This window comes from Apium graveolens, chromosome 10 (assembly GCF_009905375.1).
Source record: "Apium graveolens cultivar Ventura chromosome 10, ASM990537v1, whole genome shotgun sequence".
In the NCBI taxonomy this organism is placed as follows: Eukaryota; Viridiplantae; Streptophyta; class Magnoliopsida; order Apiales; family Apiaceae; genus Apium; species Apium graveolens.
In genome coordinates, this window is record NC_133656.1 from 187,021,238 (window position 1) to 187,037,869 (window position 16,632).

The following is a 16,632-nucleotide window of genomic DNA, read 5'->3' on the forward strand; positions in this document are numbered from 1 at the left end:
CACCTATTCCTTGGTAGGATACTCACAGAGGTGTGGAGTGGACCAAGAAGTGGAATGACACTGATTTCATTCCAAGTTCTAACGTTTTGACAGAGCATATTGCTAAAGCTGATGAGTTGCTCACAAATGCTGATTTAAAGACACAACTCAAGATCACTGCTTTATCTACTAAACATTTTTAAGGTCTATATTCTTCTACTCATGAAAAGGTTGATACACTAAAGGAACATGCTGATAAGCTAGATCTACAGATCAAGCTTGATAAGAACAGATATGTCAGACCTACTCTTGAGAAAATTGAAGCCATTGAGAAGATTCAAGAGAAGCAAAAGGCCCAAATTGATGAGGTCCTGGCTAACTAAGTTTCTCAGAAAGCTCAATTGGATGAAATTCAATCTTCAGTTAAACTTCTTCTTTCTCTCTTACTTACTGATGATGCCAAAAAGGGGGAGAAGGTAGTTAAGTTCAAATGCTCACCTACCCAAATACTGAAGAAAAAGGATGATAAAGGTGATGACCAAGGAAACTCTGATAAGAGCAGAGGTCAAGGAAAAGTTCAAGGAAAATCTTCTACACAGAACAAGTCAAATATGATGCTATGAATGCTAAAAGTACGAAGTCAAGTTATGATAAGCAAAGTCTGATGTCAAATCTGATATTCTGATTCAGTCAGGATCCAAAGACTCTCAGAAGTTTTTACAAACTCTGAATCTAAAAGGGAAGCAGACTACTGTTTATTACAAAAATCCTAAAATCGAGACACTTGATGAGGAGATAGCTAGAAGATTATTTCTGAAACAAAATCCAGGAATGGATTTGGAAACTCTCAAGGAGGAAGAAGCTAGATTTGCAGCTGAGAATACAAATCTTAAGTCTAAAGCTTCTGATACAAAGAAATCTCCAAGGCCTAAGGAAAAAGGCATTGTGGTCAGGGAAAAGTCAAATTCCGAGACTTCAAAGTCCAAGACTAGATCACAAACTGAGATTGATCCTAAGTCAAAAGGGAAAAAAAGGTTAGTGAACCTTTAAAGATTGAGAAAAAGATAAGTTCTTCCATTCCAGTCTATCAAACTACAATGCATGATGATGATTTGATGGAAGATGAAACTGTTCAAATTGTGAAGAGAAGAAAGATAATTGAAGAATCTAAAACAACCTCTGACACTGCTCAAGTTGTTCAGAATGAAGAACATCAAGTTATAGAAGAAACAATAAATTCTGATGAAGTTAATTTGGAAAAGATGACAATTGTTGATACGAAGAAGCTGTTATGGAAGAAAACTACTCCAGTTGAACCAAAATCCAATCTTATGTTGAATCAACTCGTAACATAAGGGTTGAGATCCAAGTAACCTAGAGATAGAACTGGATTAGGTTCTGATGAAGAGAAGATACAAACATGAGTAGAAGTTACTCTAAGAGATCCTTTCATGTTGACAGACAAACCATATGAACAAATCAAACAAAAGCACCTTGACAAAGTGCTGTTTGCTCAAATTGTGATAGATGCTCATGATAAGGATAATCTAAAGGAGAAATTGATTTTATTTCTCTATGATGGATTAACTTACAGACTAGCTGATACCGATGTGCTAAAGATGTCTGTCAGAGAACTTCAACATATTCACTATCTTCTGGAAGTAAAATCTAATGTTACAAGAAGATGGTCAGAATATATTTTGAAGGCTATAAGAGATCTATTTAGAATCTCTGGTACAAAGACTTCTCAGTATATACCAATATAATCCTATGCTGAAGATGATGGAAGAGAAATTCCTATGCTGAAGAATTCTGCTAAGGTGGAAGTTATTCTGAAAGAAAAATGCTTATGTTATAATCAAAACTCTTCACATCCTAGAGTTATCAGACTTGGTAATGGACTTGAAAGAACATCAATTCAAGCTCTCAGAACAGCCATTTATCAAATTGGTGATAATAAAGATGAAGAATTGATGCAGGTCAAAGCACAGTTAGTTGAAGTTCTGAGGAAAGCTGAAGACAAGCTGGTAAGAGATTTTGTTAAGAATCATTATGGATTCAGATTGATCCAGTGAAGTTGGTAAAGCTACAAGGACTGTAAGTTATAGTTAATAGTTTTATTAAACTCTCATTGCATTTGAACTTAAATGTTTTTGACATCATCAAATCTATTAACTTATATATTTTGCATAATTTATAAGTTGGGGGAGTTTGTTAGATATATTTGAGATGTCATGTCTAATATGTTTCATGTTTAGTTCTCAGATCTTAACAAACAGGAAATATCAGTACTTACTAGAATCAGTACTTAATGGAAGTCATAACTTAAGGATATCAGAACTTATATTATCAGAAGATAAATATCAGAAGATGGATATCAGAACATAAGTTTGAGAGGACTAACAGTTAAGGAAGGAAGCTAATTTACAGGAAAGAAGATCTAGACTAATACAAAAGAAGATATGCATGGAAAGAGTTAGAGGACTGAAAGAATTGTATAAGATATCTGATTGATATATTTTAGGAGACATAATTATATTCCATATCAATTAGAAGTTATCTTGTAACTGTGTACTATATAAACACAAACATAGGTTTACACTTTATGTGTTATCATTATCGAGAAGATCATACATTGTAACCTAGCAGCTCTCGTGATATTTGTTCATCACTGAGAGAGAACAGTTCCATTGTAACAGAGTTTATTATATCGAATATATCTGTTTACTGTTACTTGTGTTCGGAATCGATTTGATTGTATTCTATACTGTATTCAACCCCTTTCTATAGTGTTGTGTGACCTAACATTCATTCTTCCAAGATCTTGAATCTGTTTACTTTCAGATTTTGCTCTGATACCACATGTTAGGAAATGAATAATACACAGAGGGGGGTGAATGTGTTTTAGATGTTTTTAGGCTTTTCTTGAATGTTTATGGTTGAACAAAGTAAATTAAATCTTGTAGTAAAATATGTTCATGCAGAAATTAAGCTTGCAGAAAATAAAGAACACAAATCTTCAAAACTCACTTAATTTTATATTAAAATTAAGAATGTTTTGCTACAAATTTTCTAGGCTCTTTGTTGATAAAGAGCTTAGCTTCTTCTTGAGAGAATTACAAGATTTCTATCTAAATTGCTACCCCTGACTCAAGGACCGACATTATCTTTATAATTCAGTTAACTGCTGGTTTACACTGTGTACAATAAGACATGTTATTAACTTTTCTAAACTGTCACTTGTCATTTCTATTTATAGAAAAGTAGATCTTCCATTTCTGGCTTAGCATATCTTTAGCATCCTGTGATTATCTTGATCTTCCTCTGTCAGTTAATCTTCACCATTGATCTTGCACATTCTTCAAGCTGCTTTTTGTAGACTTGTCAATCCAGCTGGTTGGATTGTTTGTTGATTGTTTATCTTGAATATTGAACTGGTCTGTGATTTTGTACTTTGAGAATTTTACTCGAGATCTCCAATTAGGCATATAGAGATCTTGACATCTCGATAAGTATAATGACTTATCGAGATCTCTAATGCTCTAGTAAATTTGACTTATAGAGATCTCTGAGTTCTCGAATGAAACTTTATCTTGTTGAGATCTCTCAGCATCATGTCTTCACTTTGACTTGTCGATAACTTAGAGTTCTCTAGTGAATTTTGACTTATCGATATCTCTGAGTTCTCTAGTGGACTTTGACTTATTGATAACTCAGAGTTCTCTAATGAATGTAGACTTGTCGATAACTCTGAGTTCTCTAGTGAAGAAATGACTTGTCGATATCTCCAACCTTCATGTCTTCTTGACTTGTCGATATCTCTCCGAGTTCTCTAGTAGCTTTCCTGACTTCTCGATAAGTCATCTGGAGTTCTCAAATGACTTCTCTATAACACTAAATCTGTGACTTGTAGAGATCTTTACTCAGAGTATTTTTAATCAAACAGATTTATTCAACTCCAAACTTCTTCAAAATTCTTCTGAGGCATGATCACCTTGATCTTCTTCCAGATAGAATCCTTAGGCTTGATTGTTTCAAGAAAAAGACTCTAGTCTACTCCTTTACATTTTTACAGACTTTAAAATGTTACAAGTACAAATGCAAACTAAAATAACAATATAACTTACTTAGGGTGATCAATATGACTTAGTCTTGTTGAGATACAGGCATGTTTTGCACAATAATCTCCCCCAATTTTTGAGAAGATTGATTAACACACATTCATGCCTATTAACAAGACTAACCCCAAGCTTAACAGATTATGAAATGTAAAAGTTCATTATTCTCCTTAGATCGGATGTCCATTTAGCTTTGCTTCATACTTTGATTAGGAACACTAATGATATTATCATATTCAGTAATCTTTGACATCATCACTTTTATATTACACATTCACCAAGCCCCTTGAACATGGTATGCAAAGCTAAATAAATGTCTTGAGAGCATGGGATTAACTCGATGCCCTTATGAGCACGTTGTATACATCATGAAGGAAGGAGGGGAAACGTTGATTATCGCAGTTTATGTGGACGATTTACTGATAACCAGAACAGATGCATCAATTATAAGTAAGTTCAAGAAGCAAATGGATGAGCATTTCGAAATGAATGACTTGGGTCTGCTCTCCTACTACCTGGGTATTGAGGTTGACCAGAGCAAGGACGCAAGGAGGAATCTTGAAAAGGCGGGGATGAAAGACTGCAACCCGGCAAAATTTCCAATGGATCCTAAATTGGTTATCACGAAGGATGAAGGAGGTACTGCAGTCAATTTAACGGAGTATAAAAGTCTGGTCGGTGGGCTTCGTTACCTTGTCCACACACGGCCTGACATATCCTATGCTGTGGGAATTTTAAGTCGGTTCATGGAGAGACCTACGGTAGTACACTTGAATGATGCAAAACAAATTTTATGATATGTCAAAGGGAGAATAAATTTCGGGTTGGTTTACTCTCGGAACAGTGGAAATAATTTGCTAAGGGGATATTCTGATAGTAACTTGGCGGGGCATGTTGATGATAGAAAGAGCACTGGCGGAATGGTGTTCTACCTTAATGAGAGTGTTATCACCTAGGTGTCTCGAAAATAAAAATACGTCGTCATATCATCATGCGAGGCAGAATTTATGGCGGCCACGGCAGCAGCATGTCAAGGGATATGACTTCGAAAATTGTTGGGTGAAATCATAGATGGCTGTATTGGTCCAGTTGTTCTATATATAGACAATAAATCAACGATAGATCTGGCGGAAAATCCAGTCTTTCACGGGAGGTCAAAACATATTAACATATGTTATCATTTCATAAGTGAATGTGTTGAGCGTAGAGAGATTGTCATCAAGCATGTCAGGACGGATGAACAAAAAGCCGATGTTCTCACTAAAACTCTATCGATTGTCAAATTTGAGAAGATGAGACAGTTGTGGGGTTAAAGATTTGGTTAAGCAAGTTTAGATTAACGGGGTGTATTGTTAGTTTAATATAAAATTGGTTTGTGTTATTGCCTGAAGCTAACGTCCTCATGCAAAGAAGACTTGGTTTGCAATGTGTTTAGAGATATTTTAGGAGTGGTGGAATAAGTCTGAGTGGAGTTTATTCAGGAAACCGTTTTATTTTTTTTCCCGTTTTATTCTTATATATGCATTGTAATCAGTTAAGATTTAATAAGATCAACTTCACGTATATTTTGTTTTCTCCCTTTTAAAGTTATCAGCTATAGTACATACTGGTGTGTTTCTATAATATACTAGCAATGCAACAAAAGTTTACGAGAATATGGAGGTAGCTAACTAGGTTCATGCTGCTGCGACTAAAATCTGAGATGCATTCATTTGTTCAGATGCGTATAGTACTAGAATTATGCACTTAGACATGGATTAAAAACCGTTGTCTATTTAAAAAAATCACTGAAATCTTCTCGAGTGTCGTTTGAACAATCAATATCTTTGACTTAATTCAAGCAGTTAGCAGTTGTGTGTTGATTGATAGTTTACTTCATTTTTTAAAGAAGTTACAAAATATGTATAAATTTATGTAGTAAGAGGCACATGACCTGGTTGTTTATTTGGATTTTGGAAATACCGTGGAGGAGAAGTGGGCAACTCAGTAAACTTGGTTTTTTAATAAGAACTTGGTAATTAGTAAACTTAGTTGTTTACAACAAATATTAATCATTTCGAATTAGGAGTACTTTCACCACTATTTTCTTCGTAAGATATTTTTAGTGTAAAAATGGTTCAACTTGAAAGGATTTAATTTAAAAAGAAAACAAGATAAAAAGTAGTATAAATGTAGTAGGATTCAAATAATTTGTTTAAAATTGTTTATGATCTGAGGAACCTAATGCTCCATACTTGGCTCCTGTCCATGGCTTTTTGATGTTAATCATGATCAACATGGCCCGGATTGATACTTTTCCCAGTTTGACTAATTTCTTGCTACTCCCTCCGTCCCTTATTACGTTTCTTATTTTCATTTTGATTTTTTACACTGTTCACGGTAAGTGATTGATTAGTAATTTACATCTAATCTATAAGAGTAAATATAGTCATGTTCATGGTAAGTGATTGATTAATAATTTACATCTAATCTATAAGAACAAATATAGTCATGAATGATCTTGCTGGATTCGTATTTATGAATACTTTAATACAGTGAAATTTTTATATTTATTACTACTACGAAATTAAAGATATTAACAATTAAAAGTATGTATTGGCAAACATATATCCAACATAAATGGGAAATGTTTTTTAGGGATAGAGGGAGTACAAGATAACATTGTATTTGTGTACTATTATTGGTGGACTTAAAAGGCTCACCGTCCCCTTTGAATTTATTTATTATGAACGTTTTGAATTTTATCGATTAGAATCGAAGCGCGTAAAAACAAAATTCGAAAAATTGAAAAACATCTGTGTTACGTTTTTTCTACTGCTGCTTACATGTTTGGATATGGTTAAAAGATATCGTAATTTTTACTTAGCCGTTAAATCTAAAATAGTTAAATACGTATGTACTTATTTATTTCCAATCAGTATCCTCGATGCTTTGGAAGTTTGGTAGTTGTAGAAAAAATGTATTTACTAATTTGTTTCCAATTTAGCGTATCTTCTTTAACACGGAGAGCTGATAGCTGAACCGTGAACGTGTCACTTAAACTATTCTATTTACACAGATGCATTAAGAGACTATCCTATTCCTTTCCGCCTATATAGTTTAAACTTGATGACTTTTATTAATGAATATTAACATCACTGATAATAATGTCTATAAGGTGAAATGACCGGGCAACATATATGTACGTATGGAAATAGTAATTTGATGGACAAAAGTGTTATTTTTGGATAAATGATTTGATCCATAACCACCACGGACCCTGCAAAGCAATAACAAATCATGTACACATTTTGTGTATTATATTAGTCTCTGTCTCACGCCCAGATCCATGGCTTCGGTTCATGTGAATTACTTTCTTTCTTTCAATCTATTCCTTCCATTTATAAAATTTATTTAAAATTTTCACAACCACACCTTAATATAATATATTTGTTTAACGTGCACTATCTCATTTTCGTAATCTAGATAAAAATTCATATTAAAAGTATGTGCTAGTAAAACTGGCTTCCATAAAACGGGACGATAGTATGCATCGTCCTATTAAGTAACCAGGCGGGGAGAACTCGAATCCGAAACCGTTTCCTAAATCGAATTGTGATGCCATGTTACTAAAATCTTAAAATATAAATGAAAAGTATGAACATGATGTTATATTTTTATCAGGTGTACCTCGGCCTTAACCGTGGCAAACATATTCCGTTGCATCCCTTTAATAAAATCTCTGGTGAGAAAACAAGTTGTAAAAATGCCGAGACCATAGTTTAATGTAGGCTATATAGTTGCACAGGTATAGGTATATGTGTGTCAGTGTGTGAGGCATCAGAGGGGAAATAGGCTTTAATTCTATATGATGTTGATTAGGGGTGCACATGGGTCGTGTTGGCCGGGTTAGAGCCATTTTAGCAACCCGACCCAATTAAATTGGTTTGAAAATTTACAATCCGACCCATAAAAAATAAAAATGCAACCCAACCCTATCCTTTACTCATTGGTTTGGTTCGGTTTGGGTTGGGTTGAACGGTTTGTTAAAAGTTATTCAAAATATGTAGTTGATAAAAAATATATTTATGATATGAGACTACTTGTGGAGACATACGAATCCACAAACAAGATCATGTTATGTGTTATTCGAGAACATTTTTTAGATATCTTTCGAGATATATAACATTACTCTACGATAAACTCTTGGGTTTATTTGTATTAAAATATGTTTTATACACAAAAAAGTACAAAAGATCTCTAATGGTGTATGAAAAACAAATTATATAATTGACTATAATTGATATGCAACAAATTTAGTTTGAAATTGAACAACATATTAATTCAAGAAGTATAGAATAGAGATATACATGGTATATATTTATACGAATAAATTAAAAATTCGGGTGGGGTTGGGTTGGTTAAAAATAACTTAAAACCCATACCCAACCCATTAAAGTCGGGTTGACATATTTTTAACCCAACCTAATATCGGGTTATAACTGTTCGATTTAATCGGCCGAAAATAGGGTTGGGTTGGGTCGGTTTGATCGGTTTTGTCAACCCGTGTGCACCCCTAATGTTGATAGATATTATTGATTTATTTCTTTTTCAACGGGACCTTATAAAGTCCATTATTGAGCTGGCACAACTTTCAGCTAATCAAATAATTTAGTTATTAGTCACTTAATAAAATTTACAGTTCAATATATATGGTATAACTTTTGGAAAAATTGCTGCTAATTTATGACTACTTGTCGATTTTCTTCTTTTCTTTTTCGTTTTCATGGGGCTAGAAGAAATTAGAGTTTAACGTAAATTATTATTTATGCCATTGATATTTCTTTATTGATTGTTTTCTAACATACATTGTTTAATAGAAAAGCTGTAGAATATTTTCTGACATTATATATTCTATGATGCTTAAACTACATACATGTTCAGCTGCTCTAGGTATATATTTGGTTGATGTCAGTGCGTACCAAAGGCCAAAGGGACACCGACTAATGACTATATATGATATTTCACCAATCTGATTCCGTTCTGCAGATCATTGCTAATATTCTCTTTAAATAAACAAAGTTTTAACCTAGCTAGTTCAATATCATAGTTCAGCTGAGCACTGAAATAAGGTACCGTGCACTTGTATAAATTAAGTCATCATCACGTTCAACAATTGTTAACAAAATATCTCATACACAAATATTTTAAAAAATGAACTTAAGCATGACCCGAATGAATTCACGTCTATTTTGTGTGTTAAATATTTTAATGAATTGGTAATTGCAATTATCAATTGTCGGGGTAGGGACTCGTTAAGTTATAGGAGTATATAAATTTTCTAATGAGGCCGGTTGGATCCAAGATTATAATTTCCTCCTTTAGCTTTCCTCTCTTTTATCATTAAATTGCAGAGAATTGTTACCACCTTTTTTCAACCCCACTTTGCTGATAAAGCTAAAGCTTATTTCAAGAGAAAAAAGCGAAGGAAGAAAGGAAAAATACATGTAAAAACTGAAAAGAAAAAGCTAGGAAAGGCAACAAAGAAATACAAGACACAGACACAAATAAAGGGTTCTCAAAACCCCATAATTTCAAAGTCCTCTATTCTCTTTCTCTCCTAAATTAAGGACCTCGTGAAGTTCTTCAATCTACTTTCTCTCGACTTACTTCAAGACCAGGAAGACCTCTCAAACTTTATATTAACTTTATTTTAGGATTTCACATTTTAATTTCTTTTTAATCGAGGAACCAAAACTTTGGGAAAGGTCATCTTCTTTCATATGTTCTTGATATAAGTGGAGTGATGAATAAAAATGGTCTTCATCAAACCTCACCTGTGCAACAACTAATGGCTGCTGGCGGACCCAACTGCTGGAACATCAACACTATGAGGCCTCAAAATTCTCCTCCTCCTCCTTCACAACATTCTTCAGTTTTGGCTCTTCCACCTCCTAATCAAGTTCCACAAATTCCTTTGTCATCTATGTCAGCATGGAATGATACTCATCAAGAACCTACTTATCAGTCATTGAGCCAACTTCTCATGTACCTCTCTCTCTCTCTCTCTCTCTCTCTCTCTCTCTCTCTCTCTCTCTCTCTCTCTCCCCCTCTCCCTCCCTCCCTCTCCCCCTCCCTCCCTCTCCCCCTCGCACCCTCCTCCCTCCCTCCTCCCTAATTGATTAAGCTTATTAGGTTCTTTGACAAGCATAACTTGTAAATCTCCTTTTTGTAACTAATCTAAAAATACACTTTTTGTATTTATAGATAAAAATCATAAAATTACTTCATATCAATCTAATATATTTTGAAGTTGAAAATCCATGTAACATGATGATCTTGCTTATAACCCGTTTCTCTTGTCAAACACATATGTACACTACATGTATATTTAAATCGAGTATAGTACATGGATATATGTTTATGTGCTACACACATATCATTCGGTCCCGAAATGAATTTAATAAATTACTGGTTATAATGATTAAATATTAGTGCTTCTATTTTGCAGGGGCGGAATTTTAAGTGAAGATAAATCAGCTTTGAGCCATATGCAAAAACTGGATATTTTGGAAGAACAATTTTTACAACAAGAAGATTCATCAAATGGCTCCAATTTTGTAGATCATGTAAAACAAGAAAACTTAGCAAACCAGTATCATATGTACGGTACTACGTCAACAACTACTAGTCATGGGATCACTGCTAATGCAGAAACTCAGCAGGTTAACATAGCAAAACCTAGTTGGTCTCAGGTGATGTCAGTTTCTTCTCCAACATCTTGTGTTACCAGTTTAAGTACTAGTAACATGTTGGATTTCTCTAATATAAAGGACGGAAGACATCCACCACCGGATCGTTCATCCGAGGTATATATGATTTTAGATCAGAGACAGATCAATAGTACATTATTTACTTAATTATTCACATGATTATTCTTTCCCATATTCAACTAGGATTTGTTGCTGAATTTGTAGATTGGTTGTCTAGTACAAAACATATCTACTCCCTCTGTTCCTAACTACTTTTCCATTACATAGAGTGACTAATTTTCGACTGAATATTAGAAATTATCCTCTAATTAATTTGAAAAAAGATTAGATGTACTTTACAGTGATGTAATTTTTTTTAACATTTTTTCAGTTATATAATTTATATTTGTAAATTTTAGTTAAACTTTAATCAATTTGGTTTAGAAGCTGACAATTAAGTAGGAACGGAGAAAGGGAGCATGGTACATTTGATTGAAGTGTAACTGGGTCCTTAAAACAGTTTATAGAGGAATTTTTTGCATATAATCTAACATTAGTACCCAAACTATGATTAAAGATGGTTAAACTTTTTTCTGGTAATTAATTATTTTTTTCTGAATGTGGTAAATCAGTGCAATAGCACAGGAAATGGTGGGGCAGCCAAAAGAGCTAGACTTCAATCTTCTTCTTCAACACAGTCGTCTCCATTCAAAGTACTTAACAAAATTCTCTCTCATAATTTTGGAAGTTAACTGTTGTCTTGATTGATTGTCTACTTGTTAAAGCCTAGTGATTCTGTGGATAATCTATACATTTTTTTAATTATTCACATCCACACAAACTTGAGAAGGGTAAAAATTGTAAAGTTGGAGGGAAAAATGATGAAGTAAAATTGGTAATTGTAAATGCTGTGGAAGTTGTCGTTTATATATGGTTGTTTTACTTTAATTAAGTTGCTTATATGTAATAAGTAGATTAATTTGTAATGTGAATGTGTAGGTGAGGAAGGAGAAATTAGGGGACCGAATAACAGCCCTGCATCAGCTAGTTTCTCCATTCGGAAAGGTAATAAATAGCGGGCCAATTTTTTTTTTTAACGTACTTACATTACTGAATCAGTTAAGGACGGTTATTAATAAGCTCTAAAACTAGCTATTCACCTCCTAACTACCTAATTAAATTTGTAATTGATGAGGGCTTTTTAGTGGCAAGATTTTTCTTTGATAATAATAGTAACATTTAAGAGTAACGCTAGAGTCACAAAAAAATGTACAAAAAATTGTTATAAAATGACTGATATGTCAGTATGGAATGATTTTATTGATGTTTTTGATGTAAATGTCAGGGTCCATTTTCATATAGTTAATAAAACCCTTACACGTGACATTTTGTAACTTTTTTGGGAAACCAATTTGGTTCCCCAACATTTTCCAACATTAAATCATGCAATGATAAATTTTCAAGTTTACAAAGTGAACTTGAAAATTTTATGATATTTGACTTTTTCATACATTTCATAATGTTTTGATCAAGTATTTAACACTATTATATTTAACCGTGTGATATTTTTATTTTTAGAAAAATAGATTATGGGCAAAGCTAAGCTAAGCTAAGCTTAGCTAATCATGCATGTGTAACTGTAAACTTGTAAATTTGCAAAATTTTAACAAGCACATGAAACTTCAGTTATAATCTGAACCTAGAAGCTCTTATTATAAAAACTAATCACAGAGATGGAAATGCTAACTAAAAGCCAATGATAAAGTTTTCTTTCTACATGCCATTCTTTGTATTTTATTATCTTGTTTTAATAAGATAATTTAAATGATGCAGACTGACACAGCATCTGTATTGTCAGAAGCACTAGGGTACATTAGATTCCTTCAAAGTCAAATTGAGGTGATGTTTTCTCCTTTTTGTAAAGACTTTTCTTTTGTTTTTACAAACTACCATGAAATGAGTCAGGAGCCTGGTAGTTTTCATGTATGTATGAATATAGTTATAACTTGTGGCAGTGTTCCTCTAGACATTGAAGTTCCAAACTAGTATTGTTATGATGTGTCATTTTTATAGCTTTCTTCCCCCCTTAATTAATGCAGGCCCTTAGCTTGCCGTACTTGGGCAGTGTATCAGCTGTCAACAATTCCAGGCAACCACAGTCTGTAAGTTTCTAATATGTGTTCAATTAATACGCGTCAGATATCTTACAAGTAATAACTTGTTACTACAAAAAATTTGCCCTTAGCTTGCCCTAGTTAAAAATGCATATATTTTTGAATTATAAGTGTTCGACAAATAAATATTCTACCCAATCAAAAAATTCGGAAAACACTTTCTTTGTTGTATGCATTTGCCATGTAAACTAAAACATAATTAAGAGATTTATTTCTTCTTCCAAATTTGGGAAAAAGAAAGTAGAGGTGTTTTTAGAACACATGCATGTTATTATATTAAACATATGCATACTTGTTCTTTGTTCTTCGAAAAGATAGTTCTCGCTCTAATTATACATATTTATTGATTCAACATTTATTGTTTTTTATAACTTAAAAAAGATTGTAAGAATATGTTTCACCGGAAAATAGTGTCTATTGACATCTTATCTAAGCTGTATGAAAAATGGAAAGCTAAAGCCTATAGTGTGATAAAAGAAAAGGAGATGAAAAGTCTAGGCAGTATAGCTTTCTCTTTTTGTTGAAAGCTAAATCTATACTATACTATAATAGGCGGAATAGATATAATTTGGTTCAACGGTTTGGTTCAAACTACTAAATTACTAAATTATTAAATTACTAGAAATAGTTTATTTATTATACTAAATTACGATCACATGTTATTCTATTATTTTTATTATAAATTTATAATCATTATATATTTATATAAATATTTTAAAAATATAATATAACTTGATAAATAAAAATTTAAAATATTAACGAGAACCCGTGTATCGCACGGGATTTATGCTAGTAGGTATAATATGCAAATAATATGTAGTATATAGTTTATGAAAACGGGTCCGTCAGTACTCATAGTTGTATAAAGACCGGTTTAAAATCAGCCAATCCTAGACTATCTATTTGTCAAAGAATGGTATCTAATTAGACTTGTCAATTCGTTCATGTAGGGTATTTTCATATTGTGCACCCTTTTATGTCGTATATTTAAAAGCCAAATATAAAATTGACCGTTCATATATTTTTGTGTTCGTGTATCTCCGTTTCGTGTCGTTTTCATGTTGTGTTTCGTGTAAAATTGAATATTAATATTAATATAATTAATTAATTAATAAATGTTAATATTGAATTTTTAGGTAAAATATATATAAAATTATATGATATATATTTATTTATTTAAAATAATTATAACGTTATAAAACTTTGCATTATTTTCAAATTATATATTATAATTTTACATATTTATATTTAGATTTATTTAATTTAGATATTAATATTTATAATAAATATTAATATTTAATTAAAAATATATTTATTTCCTGTATCTTGTATCGTGTACCCAAAGAATAAATACAAAATCGACACAATATTTCATTAGTGTATCTCGTGTCATGTATTCAAAAGGCAAATATAAATATTAAATTTTCGTATCGTATCAGTGTCATGTTAAAAATTGTCGGGATCCACCCTCACTCAGCCTAAGCTAAATTAACTGCCGAAAGTGGAACAAAATTAGCTTTAGCTAAATATATAGGTGATCAAGATCTCTACTTTAGGACGTTCATGCTATTCATCAACCCTACTTTTTATTTAACAAGTGAGATCAAAATTGGATTGTGTATATATATAAACAAATTCTTTTAAATGTCCCTCCACATCTTTCATGTAACTATTTCTTACGTTTCATAGTAACCTATATACTAAAAATTGAAGATGAGAGAGAGAGTTAACTGCATATGAACTTATAACTACTTATTACTACTATGGAAAACTTGTATCATGGGTTTTAAATCAACCTGTTAATAAAAATGAGAATGAGATTGTACAATAAAAATATATTAGAATATAATTCTCATTTCTGTTAACCGGATTCAAATCCGACATTAACCTCTAAATTTTCCCCCCACTGTGCTGCGATATATGAGAAATGTTTCGAGGTTGTCTCACTCTCGGTTCTGGTAATTTAAGTAGTCATCGTCCTGTTGGATATTTTGGTATTATCATCCAAAATGATCGATATTTTTGACTTGTCCAATTCGTATTTCACAAAACTTAACGTTCAGTAAAAACACAAAGTTAATAAAAATAATTAACTTACGACGAAAAGTTTAAATCGTCGTAATTTTAAATAATTTTTATTTTTGTTTAATCGTATCGTGCATAATTTTATTAATAAAATAATAAATTTACAACGGGTTTGGGTTTCATCGTAAATAATTACTAATACTTTACTTTTTTCCGTCGTAAGTTGACCATCGTAATTGGCCTATTTTATTGTAGTGCGCATGTGCTTTGTTTATTCATAAAGCTCTCCAACTTTGTCAATCAAACAAATTTATTCAAACACTAGTACAAGCTTTAAATAACTTTAGATAAAGTGATAAACTTTACCGATCTTTTCATATTACATTAATCGAGATGATTCAGCTTGTCTAATTGCCCTGCATCGAGATGTATATATCTCTCCCATTATTTCGTTACATTGATATAAAAGTTCGTACTTCAAAGTTAATTAACCCTAATTATATACGGGATATTGTGCAATGTGCATAATAATGCAGGAATCAATTGAAGAGGTAAAGGACCTCAAAAGTAAAGGGTTATGTCTTGTCCCGATATCCTGCACAGTCCAAGTCGGAAGTGAGAATGGAGCTGATTACTGGGCTCCTGCATCATTCTGAGGAGGCCCGGAGCTAAGTACGTACAGCACAAGATCCTAGCTAGCTAGAAGAAGAAAATTATGATATAACATCACGAGCAGTCACTCTGCTGAAATTTTAAGGCTGATTGCTCATGATGCTATGCATTCACGCAATGTGTTTCCTTTCTCAGTTTTTTTTTTTTAATTATGTGTGTTAATTAGCCAGCTTTTTAATCAAAATTCATGTTGCAGCTTCATGTAGTCTTGATTATTCATCACCGATGTTCTTATATATAAAACCATCTAATCGAGATGATTAAGATCGTCTAATTACAGCGTGAGGAGATTTATCTCTAGCATCATTTATTTTGTTACCTGCAATTTTAACAAAGTAATTTAATTCAAAAGTATCTGCTAATTTCATACAGAAATGCTGTTAGTTGATATGATTCTCATGATCAGGTATCTGGCTGTATCTTTTATCTGATTAGCAGTATAGATTTGTTGGCAGAAGTACCATTCATTTATTTTTCTCGATTTAAATTTTTAGAACGAGCATGCATGTACCTGAAGTGTCATCTTCATGTACTAAGCCCAAAAACCTACATCTTAGACCTATTTAGACCGACGCTAAAAGTCCAATATGTACTAGTGGAAGAAGTAGAATTTCTATAGACTACTTTGCATTGTTAATAGAATTTCTATAGACTACTTTGTAATAGGATAAACTTCCGGTTTCATCAGCATACCCTGCCGGTCTCTACCGACAACCAACCTGTGATCTTGTTCCTCTCCTTGTCTTTTAGCAGCGCATGTTAGGTATTTTATCTGTGCCTTTCACCAATCTAATAATACAGTCAAATATCGTGTTCTGCACATTCAAGTACATTTAGTAGTTCTATAATTCACTTTCTTATCTATCAAAATTAAATGTTTTTTTGCTATGATTGTGACTAATTGAAACAATACATCCTAGCATTCATCTTCAC

The 16,632-nt window shown here is 32.5% G+C and overlaps 1 protein-coding gene across 2 annotated transcripts; it reads left to right on the plus strand.

Moving 5' to 3' along the window:
- Positions 1 to 9,513: 9,513 nt before the first annotated feature.
- Positions 9,514 to 15,991, plus strand: LOC141692528 (transcription factor bHLH68-like). 2 transcript variants are annotated; one of them, XM_074497398.1, is made up of 7 exons: positions 9,525 to 10,124; positions 10,588 to 10,945; positions 11,461 to 11,541; positions 11,828 to 11,893; positions 12,662 to 12,727; positions 12,928 to 12,990; positions 15,564 to 15,991. In XM_074497398.1, the coding sequence occupies exons 1-7, from the start codon at positions 9,883 to 9,885 to the stop codon at positions 15,681 to 15,683; spliced, it is 996 nt and encodes a 331-aa protein (XP_074353499.1). In that variant the 5' UTR covers positions 9,525 to 9,882; the 3' UTR covers positions 15,684 to 15,991. The 2 variants fall into 2 exon arrangements, with proteins under 2 accessions (XP_074353500.1, XP_074353499.1); XM_074497399.1 differs by lacking the exon at positions 11,461 to 11,541 and having other exon boundaries at positions 9,514 to 10,124.
- The last annotated feature ends 641 nt before the right edge of the window (positions 15,992 to 16,632 follow it).